The sequence below is a fragment of the Thalia democratica genome, chromosome 4 (assembly GCF_965202585.1).
Source record: "Thalia democratica chromosome 4, ktThaDemo2.hap1.1, whole genome shotgun sequence".
NCBI classification, from domain to species: Eukaryota; Metazoa; Chordata; class Thaliacea; order Salpida; family Salpidae; genus Thalia; species Thalia democratica.
In genome coordinates, this window is record NC_139168.1 from 45,628,236 (window position 1) to 45,652,036 (window position 23,801).

The following is a 23,801-nucleotide window of genomic DNA, read 5'->3' on the forward strand; positions in this document are numbered from 1 at the left end:
CTTCTAAAACTGATCAAGTTTTTTTTATGCTTCTGGAAAAATTATACGTAATAATAAAATAATATCAAAAACTGCTTTTTAAGTTAGCATTGTGGTTGAGATTCATTAATTTAAATAATGTTGAAGCTTTACCAACTGAGGCTTAACCGAACAAATACTACATGTTTATATTTCTTTGTATTGGTATTAGTTTTACCAAGGGCTTTTAGCTAATAATTTTAACTGTGACGAATTGTGCCTTTTTCTTTGGTGTTTTATATTTTTAAAGTTTTTTGTAAAAATGAACAGAAATATTTACTTCAAGTATCTTTTGAAGTCTACACTGTACAGTTACCTATAATCGTGTTTAAAATACTTTTAATATGAAAAAACTTAAACTTATTATTAAATACTTTTTTAGGGTAACAGAGTTCATAAATATATATTTTTTTGAACACGAAAATAGAAATGCCAGAATTGTAGTCTTGGACCGTGTGCAAATTACTTTCGGTCTTCTAGTCACATTTCAAAAAGAAACTTTCTTTTAATAAAATAACTTTAATATTTCTACAACTGTAACTTGTATGCCCACGCTACAACTAAAAAAAATTAATCAAAACTAAAAACCGAAACTCCAAGTTTAAAAATAGAAAAAAATGTTGGTAGATCATAGACAAACACTGTGAAGTTAACATCCTAACATCCGATACCTTTGATTAGCACATATAAATAAAATAAAAATTACTAAAGTTCAAGTTCCAAATAAGAGTTTGTTTATACTACAATTGAAAAAATAACTTCAATTAAACTATGTGACATTTATCAAAAAGCAAACCAACTTAATAAGAAAGGTAATAACGTTTTACTTAAAATAACAAAACATACAAACAATGTCTAAAATATGAGTCGGAAAGCTGCGGACCAAATGTGCCGCAAAAGCCTACGGTATGCGATTTTTTCTTTAGTTAAAACATATTTTTGGAACTAATAAAAGTAGTTTTTGTGGTAAAATCTTACATTTAGAACTTTAATTTTGTAATTTGTAACTACCAGTGCTTTAACAATGATAATTTATCAAATTTTTACTATAGAGTAGTATTTTTGTGAATACTGATTTGGTAAGTTTGTTGAATACAGACGAAAAAGAAGACAATGCTCTAAAAAAAATTTTGGTCTAAGGACCTGGGTGAACGAAAAGACCTCTAGGTTATTAATTCATATACCACATGTTTAATTCTATACTGAGCTTTAAAAAGAACTTTAAGAACAACATTTAAACTTTAAAGAGAAATAATCTTAAAATAAATATTTTTAAAAACAAGTCAAAAAAACTAAAATAAATGCAACAATTACCTAATTAATCTTTATGAGTAACACATTTCCAACTAAAATCTAATCTAAAAATATGAACTAAGTAATATTAACTTTTAATTAGGTTCTAAAAAAGCAAAAGTATAGATTTCAACAGTTAAAAACTATGTCCTCAAAAAAAACAAATAAAAATGTTGACCATGATTTTCAAGCTGTAAATTTTACATTTGTAAATAAAAATCTTTGTAGCAAAAAAAAAAATTACAGACAAAAAAAAAATGTTGTTTAAAATATTTACAAGAAATAATAAAAGAAATATCTTCAATTCTAGTTTACATGAGGAATAAAACTATTCAATTACTTAAAAACTTTAAATGACCATAAAAAAAACAATAAACAAAACATGTCCAAAAAAAAAGAATCTCAACCATATTAACATGTTTTAGTTTTCAAGAATTAGATTATTTTTTCCAAAGATTATAAACTTAAATTAAACATATATCTTCATCTTCTTTAGACTTAATAAAATTTTACAATCGTAATTTTTTTCTAAACAAAGAAAATTATATACATATACTAGTAAACATTTATCAAATACTAACAATTAGGCTTATAAGAAAATAAGCAAGGTTATTCAACATTAAAACACATAAATATGTATTGAACTCTATATATATATACTAGTATAATACTACTACAACTATTTTAAATAACTGCTGCCCGCGAGCATTTTTTATAAAATTAGATTCGCTATTTATAAAACGTGCCGACCCCTGAAGTAAAATAATTAAATATACTAATATTAGCTTAAGAGAAACAATAACATAAGTATTCTAACAAAACCCAATCTAGAAAACTTGGTGTATCTATGCAGTTGCAATTTTTTTTTAAATTTAATTTTTCAGCTTAGCTAGCGCTACAATATGTTTAAGAAATTGAAAAAATAATTAATTATTAAATTGGCAGTTCTACAAACTTTAGTCAAAAAATATTTATAAAGAGTAATCAATTTCTATGTGAAACTAAGTAGTTATAGGTGTTAATAAACTTTAGTTGTGTAACATTTCAAGTTGAAACGTCACTGCGTATATGACATTGTCGTAAAACGATAATAACTTAATTTAATAACCAGTTTTATATAAACACATTGAAAACATAAAATACTTGTTAAAATAAATTTTAATAAATATAAAAACAAGGGGAGCCGACTTTTCTAAGCGGATCTTTTCCAAATGGTTAAAAATGATCGGGTTTGAAATGATAGTAAACAGAAAACACGATACTAAATGAAAAATACAGAATTAAAATTACTATAAATATTAATAAAAGAAAAATAATAAGAGCATTTGTTTTTCAAAAATTAATCCTGTCCAAGTAAACTTGATTAATAATAAAAGCTTATTAAAATTGATATATTTTGTAAAATGTTCTATTCTTGAAAATTATGTTTTGTAGTTTTTTGATTAGTTCTAATATACTACTATTTTAAAGTACACAATTATGCAACAATGTTAGTAGTTTTGTTGTAAGAAAACTAATGAATTAAAAAATTAAATATTTTGATTCAAACTACGTATAGATAAAATATTTTGACGCAAAATAAAAAGTTTTTTTTGCCTACAATAGACTAAAGTAAACCAAAAATTATAAGAAATGTAAAAACGAATTACTTTTTGGTTAGATTTCATTTAAAAATTTCCAATATATATTTTTTCCGTTTTTTTTTTTGGAAATATATATGCGGCAAATAACTACTTTCATAATTAATTTTTAATTAATACTAATCTACTGTTAAAAAATACTAAAATAATAGCTTAAAACAATAGCTTTTTATCTTTATCTGACAATTTCTTATTTTTATAATTACAGCGTAAAAATTAAAAGTTGCTATAAAAACTAAAGACTTTTTTTAAACTTAAAAACGCAGCTAGTTTTCAGTACAGAGACATCTAGAGATAACACAGAAAAGGTTAATGAGAAATATTAGAATAAGATAGTATAGATAATAAGTATATTTTAAAAAGAGCTACTCTATCAAACTGGTTTCACAAGATTTAAAGTAGTTGTCCTAAAATTAAAGTTATTTACCCGATTAGCATTTACTTTCAACAATAGACTATAAATAAGTTGTTTTTCACTCAATTTTGAAATTATTATAGTTTATTTATATAAAAACAAAAAGTTCTAACAAAAATACAAACTAAGAAAGATAACATATACTAAGTAAAGGGTATTTAAACATAAAGTATAATTTTGAATATATTTTGAACAAAATTACTTTTGTAACATAAAACCCAAGAATTGTTTGTTACACCTTTATAAAATATGCAATTTCTTTCAAAGGCTAAAATTAATAGTTAATTAAAACAAGATACACGAATAAAATAAAGATAAAAAGAGTATTTAAGAGCTTCTACAAAAGTATTATTTTATAATTAACATCTCATTTAAATAAAAAAACAGTAAACTATAAAATGAAAAATGAATCAAGTAAAGTTGAAAGCTCTCTTTAATGAAAATTAAAACTAACTTGTAATAATCTCAATAAAAATATTCAAATTCAGAATTTAATTAACTGCAAGTTTCTAACAAGTTCTTTTTTATAAAAAAAAATAATAAGGCATAAAAACAATAATTTTAAAATAACAATAAAATAATATCAAAAATAAATGCACTAATTTATTTGTGTAACAACTATTCTATAATGAAAAAACTTGTAAGTGTGAAAACTATGATTTATCTATTTCTTAAATGTGTACAGGATTGCATATATGATTTTTAAAAAAATCTTTTTCACTTGATTTATAACTCTTCTTTTACCTGTTTAAAAATCAATTTATATAATCGAAATAAAATTTGACTAGAACTGATTTATTTTTAATCTCCGATAAACTTACTATATTTCTGATGTGCTTTTCACAGTTGCAATTAGGCTTGTTTTCTTTGTGAGCGACTTTTTCCATATTCTCAAGCACTGTGACGTTTCCATGCTGACGCTTTGCTAATTCCTATAAAACAAGCTTTGTTAGTTGGAGTATAAATACTATTTTTTATTGGTAAAAACTTGGTAAAATATTGGAATTATATCATCAAAATCTTAAACAACTTAATTGATAAAAATGATGAAAATTAATCATAAAAAAAAACACTATAATATTTTTTAAAATACTTACTTGTTTTAATTTTAATAAATCCTAAACATATAAATCAACAAACTTTGAACAAAATAGCGTGATAGCAAAATATATTCACAGGTGTCAGAAGTTCACGAGCTTTCTTTTGACCAGAAGATTGTACTTTGCGAGCCTGTATTAGCAAGTTAAATATTAAAACAATAGTTTTTTCTAAAAATTCCTTACAAGAGTCAACATTTTAAGTAAAAATAAAATTAAATTTTACTAAGGTGCCTAAATATGTTGTGGAGAACAAGTGGAGTTCTACATTTTTTACACTTCTAAGCTAGTAAAAGGAGCTATACTTAATCAATCAGTAATTTTTTACTTCATTTAAACAGCGTCAAAATTTATATTGAAATAACAGAATTATTAAAGTTTTATCGTGACTTCATTACGTAATCACCATAGTATCAATATTTTATAAAGCAAATAGCTATTATACAAACAACTTCAAATAACAGAGTTAAATAAAGAGAAAAGTAATAAACTTTAACTATGTTACTAATCTATAAAATAAGAGCCTTACTTAAAACAAAACATAATGTATACCAGTTGCAACAAAAATTTAAATTAAAAATACATAAATTAAAATATACTGATAAAACCAGATAAAAAAATTAGTTCACATACTGATAGCTTTTGAAACCCATTCTATTTTTTCTAATGAAAACAAGTCTTACCTCAGCATCGTTTTCTTTAGCCCACTTTATTTTATCAACAACATTACTCAAGTTTGAATCAATTGGAATGTAGTGAACATTTGGTTTCAACTGCCTTTTTTAACAACAGTCAGAGTTTTAAATAAGTTTGGAATTTTTGTACTTTTAAGTTAGTTTAACGAAAATTTAACTTTAAATGTTTTCATTAAAAATAACTTAGTTAGTCTATATTTAAATTTGTCATGAATGCAAAGCGTTATTTTATAAACCTATAAAATTTAAAGTTGTTTATAATTCGTATGTTAAACCAATTAAGCACGTTAAACACTTTTAAGAACCTGTAAAAATGCTCATAATAATGAGAATTTTGCTTGAATACAAGAGAGTCAGCAAGCATAAGATAGGGAAGCCGGTAAGCTGCGACTGTACCGTCAATATTTAATTGGTATTTATTCTGAAATTGAAAAATAAATTGTTTAATTTAAAAATTGGAGCAAATAAAGTGAAATAAACTGAAGACTTTTAAAACTCGTCAAAAAGTATAAAGACAAAAACTCTTAACTTAGAAAAAAAATAAAATTTAAATATGATTTTTTAAATATATGTGATTTTGTTGTATATAATTTTTTTTAAACTTTGATAATTAGCTTTTTTAAATTAGCTGTTAGAGTAAAAAAAAATTGTTTATCATTGAAACAATAAACATTACAAAAAATTTTTCATAGAATAATAGTAACTAAAGAGTTTTGCTTTATTTATTAGTGCTGTAAAAGCAGTTGTAATTCTGCTTAAAATTAATTACAGCGATCAGTTTAAAAAAGGATGATATAATGTTACAAAAAAATTAACATTTAAATTAAATGCAAAGTCTATTTCTAGAACAACAATTTAGTAGAGCAAGTGTTATAGAAATTATGTGTCAACTAAAATTTGTATGTACGATACTATTGTTTATATCATATGTGATAATTAAAATTATTAAACACCACAAAAACTACTTAAATTAATATTACTTTATAATGTAATTTACTGTAAAACAATATAACGTAATTAATACCAATTTGAAATATTTATTTACGTTTACAAGTTAGCACTAATATTTTTTTCAAGTTACTGTCCGTTAAGAATGTTATTGTGTTAAACATTAGTCTAGTTATATGTATATTTGAATTATAGAACAACGTGTTTTTGTTGAAAGCTATGTGAAGTTATAATTAGTTTCAGTCTTTATTAGTTAAGTAACTCTAAATTTTTAATTGCACAGTTTAAGTTTTTAAAGAAACAGTGAATAAGTAAGAATAATACTAACGATAATGTGTTAATTCATAAATTAATTAATATAGCTTTACAAAGGTTGAACAAAATCATCAAAGTTAAGTTATTAAAACTATTATCAACTTAGTCATACTTATCTTTAATGTTTTGCAAACATTTAACTATATTAAGGGCATAGGGGGGTCCGACATTTTTTTTTTACTAAAAATAACATTGTATCTTATATAAAAGCTTAAAGTACAACCTACAAGCCAGTATTTATAGAATTAAAAAATGTTTTTTAACTTTTGAGATATTGTAATTTTTTTAAAAAGTTTCCGATACAAACGTATGAACCGCAAATTTTTCAACATCAATTCTCCGGAAACTTAAAAAATCATTAAAAACCTATCTTCTTCTGTATTTTTTGAGCTAGAGACCTCAAACTTTCAGGAAACGTTCCTTTTGTAATTTAGAAGACTTTTAATTTGGAATTTGGAAAATATTTAAAAATAAAATTTTAGATAAAAAAAAAATAGGTGTTTTTTTTTATATAAATTTTATTTTTCAAATAAAAGAAAATTCCTGCATTCAATTTTTTTTAAATTTAATAATACACTTTCTGTAAAAATTTGAAGGAGATTGCTTAAAAAATGAAGGAGAAGATAGATTTTTAGTGAAATGGTCTTTTTTCGCATTTTTAGTTTGCACCTTCCATTAGGAACCTATTGAGGTCACCAACCTTGATCGTTTATATCTCAAAAAATACTTTGAATTTTTTCAAGCGGTTAAAAGTGTCTGATAGTTCAGATAAAACTGTATAAAATAAGATCAACATGTAAAAATCAAGGTGGACCCCCCCTTCTATGCCCTTAAACAATAATAAAGTTATTTTCTAATAAACCTTAAAGAAATCAAAAAAGCTTATGTGCTTCACTTTTTTGCCATATTTTTGTTCGTCCATTTTAAAAAAGAAATAGTTTGTTATGGCACTATCAACAAGATCAGGGTATTTTAAACTGATTTCACATAAATCTAGCCGTTCTTTCCTGCTATCTCTTCCTCTGAAAAAGCCAACTTCTTTCTGTGTAAATTGGGAAATCATAAATTTAATAAACTAATGTTTAGCCAACAAAACTAAAACATAAAAACAACTTTATAGGATAATTGTTGTAAAAGTTTCTAAAATACTCTATAACAGTTATTAAAGATTAAAGTGACCTACTACAATACTTAGTATAAAAAAATTTGATTTAAGGAAAAAATATAATTTTGAGAGAAGTTAAGTAAACACCTGTTTAATTACTTTATAAGCATAAAAAACATAGTATTATTAATTTTCTAATGAATTGTTGTCGATTCATTTAAAAGATTGATTTTTTTAAGCAATAGTTTTCAGTATATTTTTAATTTAAACATGTACTTTGATGTAAACTAAATATATACTTTTATCATATTTTTAGTGATGTAATAGCTCTAAAAATTTTAAAACAACATTGTTGAATAAGTCTTAAACACAGAAAATAATTAAGAACTTTTATGAAAACCTTATTTTCCCATTTAGGAGCGTCATTAGCTTGTACACTAAAAATATCAAGAGAAACACGACCCATCATATTGAGTACACTGCCAGTTAAGTCGTATGTTGGTAGAATAATGTCTGAAGTTGACTGAGATCCACACCAACTTATCATAGGAAGTGGGTTTTTGGTTTTATGTTCTAGCGGCCAGTCCCCCAAGTTCCAATACAACTCTACATCCGGCAAAACTGTCTATTATAATAAATTAATTCACTGACTTAAACAACTATACAAAATTAAAGCAATATAGAAAAAAAAACCGGTTGTTTAAATCTAAGTATTACTTTTACTGGTTTTAGTAACATAAATTTAAAATCAATAAGTTGATAAATTTAAAATATAACATAATCTAAGGATTAAAATGGTTAAAAACAGGTAATTTAACTAAAAAATAGGTCTTTTTAATAAAAAAGGGGAATTTTTTTTTAAATAGACATTAAACATCATCTTATACAAAAATTTTAATGATTTAATTAAGACTTTAAGTTAAAAACTGTTGTATGGTATTTCTTACGCCTCTATGGAGTGTATTTAATGAAGAGAATTAATACTATTTTGAAACTTTATGGTATTAAATGTTTCACAAATAATCTAAATATATTTTTAATCTTAATTGAAACTTTAATGACAAAAACATATTTAGTTTTTGTAGTGGTTTACTGATGCTTTTTATCATATTAAATTTATAAGTTTAAGAAGTTTTATAAATATACAACTGTGTTAGTTATTAAAATGTTTAAATTAAATACTAGTAAACTAATATTTAAAACTAGTTTTCATATAAGGTTTAATAGTACTATTCATGATATAATGTTGTCACATCAAAATTCTAGGTTATTTTGAATAAAAATTTTTTAACTGATTTAACACTTAATAGTACTTTAACATAATAGACCTTTTTTAAATAGACCTGAAGGTAGTATTAGAAGAGCTTTTCATGTTAACTATTAAAAAAAACAGTTTAATTAAATGTGATAAATTTTTAAACAAAAAATTTTTGAACATTTACAAATTAAGTAAAAATTTGCATAAAAAATTAAACAACACATTAAATATAAAGATATTAGAAAATTATGAATAAGGTTTTAGGTTAAAAATGGTAAGATGTCTGCATCTACTTAATGATTAATAAACGGAAATTGTTTGTCAAGTTTATTTATTATAAGGCTACTGTTTTAAATATTTCCTATAAATAGAAAAGTTTCCCACTCCTATGATAAATGAATAAAAATAAAAATCTAAAGTGTAGTTTAACACACTAAAAAGTTTATAAGTTTTAAATTAACTGGATCCCGATATTGATTTAAAATGAGATCCAGATCTGGATCCAGCCTTTTTTCATTAATATAAGGATTTGGCCAGATACTAATTTTTATAAATGCAGTCAGTTCCGCCCAAATCTTGACTTCAAAAACAAATCTGGATTGGGCCGGATCCTAATTTGTGGATTAGGTACATCACTTGTTAAAACAAAAAACTTTAAAATTCTGAAAACTTTATAAAGCTTTGAACCGAAAACCTCTTTTTCTATGTAGAGATGAGTTTATAAATTATTTTATTGGACTACTTAATTTATTTTTTACCTTTATAAATTCACAGTTTATTTAATAATGTTAAATGAAAAATTTTAAATAAATATACAAGGCTTTTTAACAACTTTTTGGAGAAAAATTTTTGTGAATAAATTTTTTTTTAATCAAATTCTTTAATTATTTGCTTAAATTTTCAATTACCATGATGTACTATGATTCTGGGTTATTTTAGTCATACTAAATTAATATTATGTAAAACTAATTTTGTTATTATATTTTTGTTATAAGCTCCAAAAGATAACTTAAATTTAATACTAATAATACTTAAAATAATAATTTAAGTTAGGGTACTATATACTTAAAACGTTTGTGATAGAATTACTATATAAAAAAAACTACCTTTTTTGTTATTGACAGCAGTACTTCGTCTACAAATATTTTGAAATCAGTTGTTTTACCAAAACATTCACGATAAATCTATAAAAACAATAAATCATAACCTATGACTTATAAATAACTTAAAATATTTCAATAATTAGCATTATTAAGTCGAATAAATACTAAATTTAACTAAAAAATTATTTGAATTCTAAAACCATTCGCAAAATTTTTCTACTATTAATTTATTTAGTACAATCAATTTACCAACTACTATATTTAATATAAAACCTCGTTATTCTTTATGATATAGTGGCAGAAAGAATGTCTAGGAAATCGCTTAACCATGCGATCTCTAAGACCTTGTAAGTATATATCCTTATGTGGCTGTAAGTCAATTTTAATCTGTGGAAAAGATTTTGGACATTGAAGAGCGTTCATCCATTCTTCTAAACGCTCAGGACAGTTGCAGTCATCACTTGACATGTCTAAAGTAAAACTGAGCTAAAAATAGTTTATCACAAGAGTACAAAAAATACATCAAAACCATAGAAGTTTACACTTTTCATGTTTTATTGATTTTACTTAATATATATTTATAACTAACTTATTTATATCTTATAGGTTTGTACATGACAATTAAATTTAGATATATAAATTGAACAAACTTTAATTTTGTAGAAACTGTGAAGTAAAATAAAAAATTGTATTTCTTAAGTAAGTTTATTCACAACTATTTCTAATTTCTTGATAGTTTTACTAATTATTTCAGCTATAACAACATTTATATATTTCAATTGGTAAAATTTAACCATATGATACAAATATAGTAAAAAAAAACATTTAAGAGAACAATATCTTTGTTTTTTAAGTTTCTATAAAATAAAAGTCTCTGTGCTTTAAAACAGAGGTAGTAAATTTACAGCCTGTTAACAGAAATCTCAAATTTGCAACATACTTTTTAGCTTAAAAACAAATTGTGCAAACTTAATAAAATTTAGTTTTTTTCTAAAAACATTTGTATATGTATAACTAAGTTTACTTTCAGCACACAGAAGTTCTATCAAATAATCATTTAATTAAATCTTTGTTAAATTTTACGGTACAACTTCTAAAAAATAAGCAGCGAACTAAATTATTTTATTCTAAATCTGGCCTGCCGACTAGACAAGTTGCTCACTTCCAAACATACAAATTTACATTTTTATTCGATTGTATAACAAATTTTAAACATTAAAAGTAGTATCTATGTGACATCAACTTAATAACTACTACTGAAAAACTTACATGTAATGTAATCTTTAAATTACCATTTAGTTTATTAACATGTTAGTAAAACTATTAGCTGTAAATTCAAATGCTCGTAAGTCATTTGTGTTAAGAAAATACATTGATGTTCATACTTTCAATCAGATAAGGAGAATCAGCAACATGTTTTTCATTTAAAGTTATAGAAACTTTCAAAGGACCGGCATAACCATAACATCTGTACCTTGCTATGTAAGTTCCGTTGTGTAAGTTAAGTAATTGCTTCCAAACTCTTACTCTAATACCTCCATATGGGTTTTCAACTTTAATTTGAAAATAATCCTTTCCAAGATCATGTGTTATTCTGTGGGATTTTGAAAAAATATATAAGTGTTTTGACAATTGTAACAAATAAAATTAATTTTAATATATAATCTTTTAATCAACTATTTATAAAGTATTTAGATACTTTAATTATACATAATTACTTTTTTCTAAACTTATATTTCCAAATTTAACATATTCTAAGCAGAGTTCCCACTAAAATTACAAAAAAAAATTATAGGGAAATCGATAAAATATAGCAAATTTATAGGGTAGTTATCAAAAAGAAACAATGAATTTTTAACATTACGAACATATTTTTAAGGTACGTGAAGTAAAATATGTCATAGCCGTTAATTACCACAGTCTTAATAAGAAATTTACGAAAATTTGAGGGTTTTTGAGCTCTAATTTTAGTTAAACAACCAAAATTTTGATAAATTCTATTAAATATAAAAAGAAAACATTTTTATCCTTTAACTAGCCACAAAGAGTCACAGTTTCGTACTGAGATTAAGAGGATTTTGATTAAAAAAAAAATATTTTTTAGGTGTTTTTCCACAACGCAATATCGCTGTTTTGGCTTTCAAATTTCAGCCACTAAGCAAAAAAACGAAATTTATAGGGATTTTCACATAATTTTCAATTTTTCAAAACATTGCAAATTTATAGGGACTTATCGGGAAGTTAGAACTTTGTTTAAACCTATTCTTACTTTTACTTTAAAAACTAAGGGATTTTTCAAAATATTTTACCCTTAAAAAGAATATTTGTTAAATGTTTGACTGGTTTAACCTAAACTTTGTATTAAAAAAAAAGTACTGTTAAAAAGAAAGTTTCTAGATTCTAGCAAAAATTTATTAAAAATAAAGCTACTGGTAATATTTACAACTCATTCAAAAATATATCATAAAAATAGGTTATATGAAACTATTGTTTACTTTTTATACCAACATTTGCTTTAATAAAAAAAAATTAGTTGTTTTAAAAAACTTATACTGTATAAAAACTATAAACTAAGTAAAGCTAGTTTATGTACCTTCTAATCGATACACTTTTATATTATTTTTTTCAATTCATTTAAAATTACAAGGAACATTAGCTAAAACAAAAATTAAGTGTAATTTTAAAAAGTATTGTAAAACTTTCAAATAAACGAAGCATTTTTTATAAAAAAAAAAGCAAATTAAGGATTAGAAACAAAAAACATTCCGTTCTTTAATTTTTAAATAATCAAACTTATATCGTCAAAAACATATAAAACGGCAGTTTAAATTAAGTAAAGGATTTATAAATAGCAATGTAATATTTGTTCCTTATAATGTAAACTTTGAAATTGTACACATTGCAGTTTGATACAGTAAGAAAGTCGAATTATTCATTTTTACGATTTAATCTTATTAAGTACAGACTAATACTTTACTAATACTTTAATTTTACTTTACTAATACTTAGGAACTAGATATTGTTTAAACTACTACAAACATTCAAAAAAACTCAAAATTTAAAATTGAATATGGGAATTTTATTAAGGGTAAAGGAAAAAATTAATAAAACTATTTTAGTAAAAAAGAGAACAAACTTATATTTTTGACAACAAAATACTATATAAAATAGTATACTTTCATTTTATTTAAATTTATAAATATTTATAAATCATCAATGAAAATTTTATAGTAGTTTAAAGGTTTTAGCTTAATAACCTTAGAAGAGATAAACCTCAGTAAAGTTTCAAGTTTTATAAAATTGACATAATCTAAAAAATTAAAATAATTATTATATAAATAGCAACATAATCTTCATATCGTTTATTTAAACATATAATTGTTAAACTTAAATTATAAAAAAAAGTTGTGTTGACCTCATCATAAGGCCTTGATGTAATTAAACTTTTTAAAAGAAGTTGTTAGATTTTATTAACACAACTAAAAAATACTTATACATAACCAAAACATTTTGTTGTAGCTTATCAATTTACTAACAATTTTCTACTTAAGTTTGTGTTATTTTATTTATAAAAAACAAACTTCGCACAGAAGTTAAAAACCAATTAAATCATGGGAAATAGAAGAACTTTTTTAAATTAGAGAAAAATTATGAGTAACGTTTTTTTTTAATCTTTGTAAATTGATTTATAATAAGTATATGTAACAAGGAAAACTAGTGATTTTTTTTTTTAAATAACACCATAACTTAAACTTAAGGTAAAGAAAAACTAGCTTTTATCTACAAAAATCTCAAAAAAAAATAACAAAATGTTATTTTAACTCAGCTATCTTATATTTAAGAGTGAATTATAGTCTAGGCGCAAAAACAAACTACCCATTTTACTTTTATTTGCTAATATATATAACATTTGAAAAGATATTTTTTTTATTTTCTTACAAACGAACAAAAGTTTTAAGTAAAAAAAATATGTTTGAAACCAAGCTAATACATATACATTTTTGTTGATTATATTTAAGTTTACTTAATCGATTAGTTAATTAATTTGTAAAATTTTGTATATACACTTGTTGTGTTTTATTGAATTGTTTCAATTGTAATTTCCCTGAAGAGAATTTGACAAATATATTGGAAAGAAAAAATTTGAGTGTTCATTTATTCATTAAAAATAATACATATAATGTTGTTATTTCAGGGTTGGAAATGTTTTTGGCAAATTTTTTCCAGGTTTTAAAAATTCCTTTCAGGTTTTTTAAATTACACGTTTTAGGGTCTATTTTTAGTTTAAAATCAAGTTTGATGTAATAACGACTGTGTTAAATAGTTTAACGACATTAAAAAAATATCTTAAAGCTTCTTTGAATGTATTTTTTGATAAAAAAATTTCTGATGATGACAAAAAAAAATCTATCTAATATATTTTTTTTTCAAACCGAAATTTTACTATTAAGAGTTGAAGATATTCAAAATTTAAGGTTTTTTTTAAAATTTCTCAAACTCCAGGTTTTTCCAGGATTCCTGGTTTTTTGGCAACCCTATTATTTTGATTAATTTAAAATACCTACAAATAATTACAATTTAAATAATTTAAATTAATTCAAACTACTAATAACATGCTTAAATTACTAATGACATAAAACATATTACCACTAGTATAGAAGCAGTTGAAAAATTTTGATTTTGATTCTAAGTTAGTAATTATCTGTTCATTAACAGCTAAGTAAACTCTGTTAAACTAATAATAATTTTAAGTATTAGTATAAATAATAATATATATACTGAGTAACTAGTACAAGGAAATAAAACTTTGGCATTTAATTTATAAGAAAAGTTTTTAACTATGGTTTAACATTAATCTAATAAAAACATAAGTTATAAAAGTTCCTAGTTGTCTAATGAAAATGTTTCTAAATAAAAGTAAAATGCACAAAACAAAAAATTAAACTTGCAAAATATATTCTGGGGTTTGAAATTAAAAGTAAAACTACAGATCACAAACACTTATAGTTTCATATTTTTGGCCCAGAAATATAAAAACACTAAAATGTCTCAAGTTATTTAACTTATTTTTTTAAGTACATTATAAAAAAAAACAAATGGGCTTAAATGTACATGTTCAATATAACAATCAAATACATTATCAAGATAAGCCATAAGTACTAACAAGTTATTACTTTGGTCTCTTGCTTGAATGTAAAAATATCTAACAGGAAGGTTAGCTTTACTTACTAATCCTGGACCCCAAATAAAGCAGTTCTCTGGGCTAGCTTCTTCACTTAGACCAAAACGAAACGCATGTACTATCAATACTAGTAGTTTAAATTTCATTATAAATGTTTAAATATTACCTTGGTGTATGATAACATTTATATATACATATTAAAAAATTGATACATGTAATATAAAATATAAAAAACAAAAATGTACTTTTGAGATAAAACTTTAATTACGAATTAAGCAACTATGTGTATTGTCATTTATTTTCCAAAAAATAATATGCAATAGAGTGAGTAGATAAAAGTATACAGTTAATAAAAAATGTTTTAAATTGAAAAAAAAAAATATTGTTTAAAGTTTTTCTCAACAAATTGAATTAAACTATGAAAATAAGAATAAAATTTTAAAACCCAAAGGAAATTTTGTTAAAGAAAACAGTTCAAAATTTGAATAAAATAAGATCAAAACCTCAAATATACAGTTTTTTTTTTTGAAAATGTTTTTAAAACTTGTTTAGTGCTCTTCCAAAAATGCAATAATGACCATCATAAAAATACCAAAGAGCATAGCAAAAATTTCTTTACAGGTTTGCTTAAAATCAGAAGCATCCTTCAACAACTCAGGGATTACAGAAACAGTGGCAATGTAAATAAAACCTCCAGCAGTAAATGGTAAGATCCATGAAGTTGCTACTTCACCAACATTTTCTGCAAGTAATCCAATAATACATCCCAACATTGCACCAGTAGCAGTGGACAACTGAAGCCACATTGCTTTCTTTTTATCACAGCCTGATTGAACTAAAATAGCAAAATCTCCTATTTCATGGGGAACTTCATGAAAGAGAATAGTAAGAGTTGTAATCATGCCAAGTTTTTGACCTCCTAAAAATGATGCTCCTATAGCTAAGCCATCAGTGAAATTATGAAAAAAATCAGCTGCTAAATTCAGGTATCCAGATACTGCCATTTGAGGTATTTCATCTTTTACTTGCTCTTCTTTTGCCTTTTCTTCACTTTTAACTTCGTCACCAGAGGCCTTTTCTTCAGGTTTTCTTTTTCTGACACTTGTTTCAGATTTTTTTTCTGAAGATTTGGTCAAATTTTGAGTTTTGCTTTCAGTAGCTGGTGACTCATGATGATGACAATGTCCTTCACCTCCTTGAAGAAGTCTTACAACTTTTTCTACACAGAGAAATGCTAATATCCCAGCCATAACCCACATACCAACCATTGTAGAGGCACCATGATCATGTGATTCTTCATGATGATGATGGTGATGATGTCCATCTTCTTCTCCGTGTGAATGAGGAGATATTGCGTGTGGAATCAAGTGAAGAAACGCATCACCTAGCAAACCACCAGAGGCAAAGCTAAGAAGCACTTTTAACATTGGCTGATATGCAGCTGCATTATTTTCAAGAGGTACAAAATGTAATATAAAAAATGGAAATGCACTGATTGCCAAAGTAGCTCCAATTGCTTGCCACCACATATCAATAGTTTGAGTAAAACTTCTGTTTTTTAATTTATTTTTGCTATGATGATGATCTGCTCCGTGATCATGTTTATGGTGGTGACCATGTCCATGGTGATCATGTCCGTCATGATCATGTCCGTGATGATTGTGTCCATGATGATTGTGCCCATGGTGATCATGACCTGTACCAATATTTTCTGGTTTCTTAAACCATTTTTCTTTTCCTCTTTGAATTTCTTCTTCACTATGACTATGAGCAAAAGTTATTAGTAGTACAAGCGAAGCCAAAAAAAGACACTTCATTGCAAAGCTTAATAAAAAATTTCTGTTAAATGTTAGAGATTAAGTTTTAGTGTGTTTGTTTTATTTTTAAATTTAAACATTAATTCTTTTTATTCTTACAAACAAGAATCACACAACATATAAGATTTAAAAATTAGAACTGTGTGTTGTTGGATATAAATTAAAAGTATTAAAATATTGAGTTTATATGCTAAATACACATGTCCTTTTTTATGTAATAACTTTCCAAATTATTTGTGATAATTAAATAAATTTTAAATTTTAAATAGTTTTTATCTCCAGAGTCAAAGACAATGCTAACCTCTTTGTTCAGACAGTAAACAATTAAATTTTTAGTAAGAAGGAAATTATTGTAATAAACACAATATTACTTCTACTGTCTTTGAAAAAAATGAACAAATTTTATTTGAATGAGCTGTTTTTCACTTAAAAATGCTTTTTAAAATGTTAATAAAACGAAGTACTTGTGAAACAAAAAGTAGGAATCTGTTCATTTTTTCAAAGACAGTAGAAGTAATAATGTTTATATTACTATGACTTTGTTCTTACTTATATGAAAAATGTGATTCTTCAGCATATATAAATGTATTCTGCATATTTCCTATAAAACATAATTAAATTTAATTAAAATAAGGTAAATAAAGAAAAAACCAAATTATTAAATTAAAACTTTTACTTTTAGAACACTATAATAAAACTTTTAAAAAGTATTAAAAATAAACCAATTATTTGAAAAAGGTACAATTTCACATTTACCTTAACTAAAAGGTCTTCTAGTTAATCAACTTATACTTATTCAAACTAACTTAATGATTATAAAACATGTAAAACATTTCTAAAAATATTGTACTAAGAATACAAAATACTTATTATAAAAATAAAAGTAATAATGATTAATTTAAGTAAAATTGGAATACATAAAACTTAAGAATATACAGATCAAGGGCATTTTAAGATTTAAATTAAAAATATTTTATATATGAGATCTTAATATATAAACTAAGATTTAATACTAATTTAATACTAACTTAATTATTGTCAAATTCAAATAAACAAAACTGTTGCTGATAATTTAAAACAGTAAAAAAATCAGAACTATATATGGGATCATAATATATTATCTTCAATTTTATTATAAATTTAAAAGCTAGCTCATGTAATCAAAAATACTAATGTTTTAGTTCATCAAATGTAACATTAGATGTTTTTTGCAGAATGTGTTTACTAATTTCATCACTAAGCATCAGCAACAGTTTTGTTTATTTTGATATGACAACAAATATTTTTTTTTTTATAATTTAGATTTAAATAAAATCAGTTAAATTTTTTTATTTAAATTCAAAAAAAGGTTAAAAATAAGTCAATTGTAACAACTATTGAAAAAACTTGCACCTTTCTTGTATTTGACTCTTTTCTTATGCTAAATTGAGCATATAACTGTAGTAAATTACAAAAAAAATAAAGTTTTGTAGCGTAAAAATAATATTACTAAAATATACAGCTCAAAACAGTTCAAGTACATGAGTAGTTTGTAGCTCTACTACTGAAAGGACTTTTTACATAGCAGGTTCATTGACCAATTACCATATAATATTTAGCAGCTATTTTTTGTTTGTTAGGAAAGCTTATTTTTGTTATGAATTTTATTGAATAAAAAAATTAAATTAGTTTTAAAAACGATCAATTTTAAAGTTTGCAATTTTGATTGGCTTTCTCACTATCATAAAGCTCCATCTACTGAGCTCTTTCAAATTTTCTCATCCCAAAAAATGCAATTAGCTAAGATTGCTGTTTTATATCTAGTACAATTTAATACGTATGACTTCAGCTGTATATTTTGGACTTTATATAAAACTTTCCTTGTTCCTGATGGTTTGAGTTGGAATTAATTTAAGTTTTAAATATTGGCTTACACAATTGGCTTTAGCAAAGCTAAAAAAAAATAACATTGCAATAATACTTTTTATCTTAGAAAAATATAAAGATCAGATTTTTACTGATTAAACTAATTTAAGTCATGAATCACTTATGAACATCATTTAAATTTTAAACGATAACTATAAAGCTATATTGAACATACTAACCCAAACTAATTTTTTATAGTATTAGCATAATATACTTATTTTTATAAGTTTCTATACATTTTTTTATTTGGTTTAAACAAAATAAGATTCTTTATACTATTGTCAACTAAGAACAAATATACCCATAATAAAATTTAAAGCTAATTGTTATTTTACTTGTAGATAGGCTTAATATCATTTAATCACATACATTTTTAAGGTCAAATTTAAGAACTTAAAGACGTATCTTAAAGAGTTTTAAAACACATTTAGATTACAGTTTAGCTGAAGTTATTTTAGTTTCTCTTTTATTTATAACAAAACTATGGTTATTCTGTAAAAAATTACAATGTCAGTTTTAAATTAGATATTCATTTTATCCAATTATGTTAATTTTTTTTATTACTATTGAATTAAAAAGTTATCGGCAAAACTGCAATATTTTTGACTTTTTTGTCTTTCTGTACCTTTTGTTAGAACTTTTTGCCTTTTTGACTAAATTTTGCATTTATGTCTGTCAGTATAAAAAATTATTCACATTACACTACTAAGATTAGCCGAATTTATAAAATTAACTATCTGCACTTTTTTTTCTATTGTCTTAAAAACTAACATGAATTTAGTACTGCCTTTTTTTTTAGCGCAACTGCTGTTTTTATTACTACTGTTTTCTTATTTGATATCTGTTTTGATTACTACTGAGTTTTTACTATATAAGTTTATCTTTAACTAAATCTATAAATAGAAAGTATTATAGTGTTGTAAATATACAAAATGACGTAAACAATTCATAATTAGTTGCATCAGATGATATACATTATACACTATAAAAAAATACAATAAAAGAAAAATAAATAATAAATAATGAAATTATAAAAAAAAATAGTTTACTTATTTATTTTACAGGATAAAAAAATAATATAATTTATGCGGTATGAAGCAAAATTAAAATAACAAAAAAAAAGTTTAAGTACTAACTAAAGTGTTTTTGTTATAAAAGTATTTAAAACATAACATAATCATCATTTTTAAAATAAGTAACTTTTTATGGACAATTAAATAAATAGTTTGACTGCGAATACTTATATGTAAATACAATCTGTTTTGATTAGTTTTAAATAATAGTGCATCAGTCATTGATTTTCCTTTACATACAGTAAAAAATTAGAAGTTTAAAATTGAAAGAAATTCAATTTTAATTTTAATAGTATTTACATAAAACAAAAAAAAAAGCTGCATTTAAAAAATAATAGAACTACATACTAATTATTGATACTAGAAAAATCTTTTTTTTGTCTCCAAAATAAATTATATAAAGTTGTTAAAATGATGTTAATGACAAGACTGGTTCAAAATAAATATAAAATAATTACCTAGATACGAATTATTTTTACTTTTAAAATAATTAAGTCTAAATTGCTTTTGTAACAAATGTTATTAGTTTTTTTATTACAAAATTTTAGATTTTAGCTAATTTTAAAACAAAATTATGTTTTGTTTTAAAGAATACTTTATTTTACTGATCAATTATGAAAACCATTACCTTTTACTAACGTTTTTCCTACTTTTAAAGCTAATTAAGTAAAACTTGAGTCATTTTATTACATAAAAATAGGTTTTTTCTTAATGTTGTTCTAGTTGCAAAAATACCTTTTAATTTTAAAAATATTTGAATTTTATCTTAAGAAGGGAATATTTCGAAACTAAAGAAGTTTTTTATATGCAAATAATGGTTGCCGAATTTTTATAACAGAAATTTTTTTGTTTAATTATTTTTTTAAATTCACAAATCTTTATGATTATGTCATGAAAGTTTTGAATTTGATAAACACTTGTCTTATTTACAATAAAAAGGTTCGAATAACTTGAAGTAAAACAATTATAAGTTTTTCAAAAACTAAAAAAAAATTCTATAATGTACAAAATGTACAGAAAACTTAATTTACTTGTATCTTTTTTAAGTTATGAGTTGATATTATGTTAAATTATTTAAAATAAGTGGTTTTTAGAAACTTTTCATAAATATTTTTATGGTTTCACGTTTAGCATTTCAGAACATTTTTATTATTTTCAAAGTTTATAATAGAATACTTTTAGCACAACGGTCAGTTAGTTTTAGTATATTATATATAATGAGTATTACACTTTATTATAAAATTAAGTTAGAAAAAACATGTAAAAATGTATGATCGTTTAATTTTACACAAAATAAAAAAATTAAAATATTTCAAAAAAAAGTTTTTTTTTTTGTAAATATGATCCAAAATAATATTTTTATAGTTAATTTTTAAACATTAACTTTAGACAATTTTGTCATCATATTACAACTATAAATGATACTATTGTAGATTATATTATTCGTTTCTTTAATTTATAAGCTTTATCAAGGGCTTTTTATAAACTTTTTATTTCTATTAATCCTCATATCTTTAGATGTAAGCTGCACAGTTTTTTTTTTCGTTTTTATTAAATGGATTTTACTACACTTAACATAGTTTTTTGTTTTATTTCATTAAGTTTGAGGAGCTTAAATAAAATATTTTATTAATTAAAAGTTGGTTAGTAATTTTTTTTTTAACTTAAATTTTTAGATACAAATTTTCACTGTAAACACAGAGTTTTTTAGTAAATAAAAAGAAAAACTCAGATGAAAGAATACTGATTTCTTTTTCTAGTAGGCTAATTCAGTGTTTTAGATTGGCGATTAAAATTTTTTACTGCATTATAGAAATCATGGCTTGGTTCCTACGCTAAAATTAACAATTTCAGACTGAAGATTTTTATAACGTTTGTTGGTCAGTTCTAGTTAGACCTTAAACCACATGAAGCAACGTAGTCTCTTAATTTAGTTGTAACGGCGTAGTCTTAACTTATATGATTTTTATGCATTTTTAAATTAGATACAATCCCAGAAAAATTTTATAAAAATAAATTTTAAGTGTTCGGAATTTAAATTTACATCTAACTCTAACAGACATATTTAACTTTCAAAGCTGCAATCTCAATCTTAAAATAAAAAAAAACAAACTTTAATTGTAGCAACACTGGTTCACTTACATTCTTATACTCTCCTCTCACTGATATAGTTTTTAATACTTTAAATGAAAAGTTCGAAATTGGCAAATCTCTACTTTTTGTCTACAAAAACCAAATGTTTATTTAAAAAACAATTCACTACTTGATTCTAAATTAAAAAATTCATATTTCTTTAAAAAAAATTAATTTAATCAGCTATCAACAACAAATAATGTGATATTATGCAATCTGATTTCGTCCAATCGCAGAATATCATATGAGTTTATGTTGATAGCCTTGCAGTTCTGCTCAATACTTATTAGTAAAACATCTCGCTGGCGATGACAAACAACATTACTACTAAGTTAATATTTTATACATTTTTAAGGCATTTGTACTGACAACCTTTGACATGTTGCCAATATTTTTTTAACTTTAGTAAAACTAAGAGTACGTAAACTGAATGATTATTTTGAAATAACTAACTCACAACCTACTTAACATAAAAATTAAACTATATTTTGTAAATAAATAAGTTTTAATTGACATTTTGCAAATAATTAAAAAAAAAAGTATTTAGTCTGACGTGTAAAAACCCTGTCATGGTCATATACACAAAAATCTACACAGAGCTGTTCTTTAGTGGCTAACTAGTTTTAAAGTGTTTTATAATTGTACAGAAAAATGTATGATAAATTTATATAATAATGATGATAATAAAACCTATCCTACAATAGCTTTAATTTTCAAAAATAATATAATAAACCTTGTCAGCTATTAATACTTATCGAAAACTTGCTTTAAAATAATTATTAACTTAAGTAAAGTTTAACGTAAAAAAACTGATTATTTGTCCTAAACTTAAGTACAAGTTGCATTCTAAACTAAACCCTTGCTGAAAAACAAAGTATCTAGAAAATTTAGAGTTTTAAAATTAATATTGAAAAAACATCTTAAGAAAAAAATTAAAGAAAGCGCCAACTTTTTAAATCGTATATCTAATTATTTTAATTAGATAAGAATAAAAATTAACCAATTTTTCACTTCACTGAAAATATAAACCGCAATAACTTTTATTTTGTTTTAATATAATTTTCATGTTTACTTAAACTTTATTTTACGAGAAATAAAAACAAAAACCAAAAATTTTTGAATAACAATATTCAACTATTATATGTATTTTTTATTAAACGATAAAAAAAGACGCTCAAAATATTTGGTCAAAGAACCTTTCGGTTATCGAAGTCGCACACCATGGATATCTTTTAACGTCTTGTCCAGGACTATATTGTTATAACAACTAACATTTATAAACTAAAACAACATGTTTTAGTTTTATTGAAAGAAAATGTATGTATTAAACAAAAAAAATGCAATAAATCTTCATTAATACTGTTTTTCCAAATGTTAAAATAATTGAAAACGTTCATTGCTTTTTTAGATTAAAATATATTAATAAGTTATAGATATGTTAAAATAATGAATTGCAATAAAATATCAAGTGCTATGAAAAATTACAAATTGATGCAAATAAATACTTAAAATCACACAAAACTAAATTACTGAATATAATTAAAATTTAGAAAAAAATAAGTGTGTCTTAAGTTTTTCATCATTGTTTTTCGTAAATTAAGTAAAAAATTAGAACAAAACATTAAAAAGAAAAGCTTTTAAAACATAAAATTACAAAAATTTAAATATTAAAAAAGTCGGCAAGAATTTGCTTATCCAGTACTCATAAATTTTTCCTCGTGTAAACTTTACTATGTTACAGACAAACATTGTTTTTATAAGTTTTAGTTACTATTATGTCAATATAAAATTTTATATAGAATTT

General features: G+C 23.4%; 2 protein-coding genes across 3 annotated transcripts; both read right to left on the reverse strand.

Moving 5' to 3' along the window:
- Positions 1 to 3,670: 3,670 nt before the first annotated feature.
- LOC145832924 (protein O-glucosyltransferase 2-like) lies at positions 3,671 to 15,227 on the reverse strand. 2 transcript variants are annotated; one of them, XM_082940125.1, is made up of 11 exons: positions 15,052 to 15,227; positions 11,273 to 11,481; positions 10,161 to 10,357; positions 9,891 to 9,968; positions 7,927 to 8,151; positions 7,284 to 7,463; positions 5,464 to 5,579; positions 5,147 to 5,240; positions 4,507 to 4,596; positions 4,188 to 4,298; positions 3,671 to 4,110 (listed from the first exon to the last, which is right to left on the reverse strand). In XM_082940125.1, exons 1-11 carry the CDS (start codon positions 15,213 to 15,215, stop codon positions 4,093 to 4,095), a joined length of 1,482 nt encoding a protein of 493 aa, XP_082796251.1. In that variant the 5' UTR covers positions 15,216 to 15,227; the 3' UTR covers positions 3,671 to 4,092. The 2 variants fall into 2 exon arrangements, with proteins under 2 accessions (XP_082796251.1, XP_082796252.1); XM_082940126.1 differs by lacking the exon at positions 15,052 to 15,227 and having other exon boundaries at positions 11,362 to 11,481.
- Positions 15,228 to 15,355: 128 nt separating this feature from the next.
- Positions 15,356 to 16,904, reverse strand: LOC145834366 (zinc transporter Slc39a7-like). Its single transcript, XM_082941780.1, has one exon. The coding sequence runs from the start codon at positions 16,884 to 16,886 to the stop codon at positions 15,618 to 15,620; it is 1,269 nt and encodes a 422-aa protein (XP_082797906.1). The 5' UTR covers positions 16,887 to 16,904; the 3' UTR covers positions 15,356 to 15,617.
- Positions 16,905 to 23,801: the final 6,897 nt, after the last annotated feature.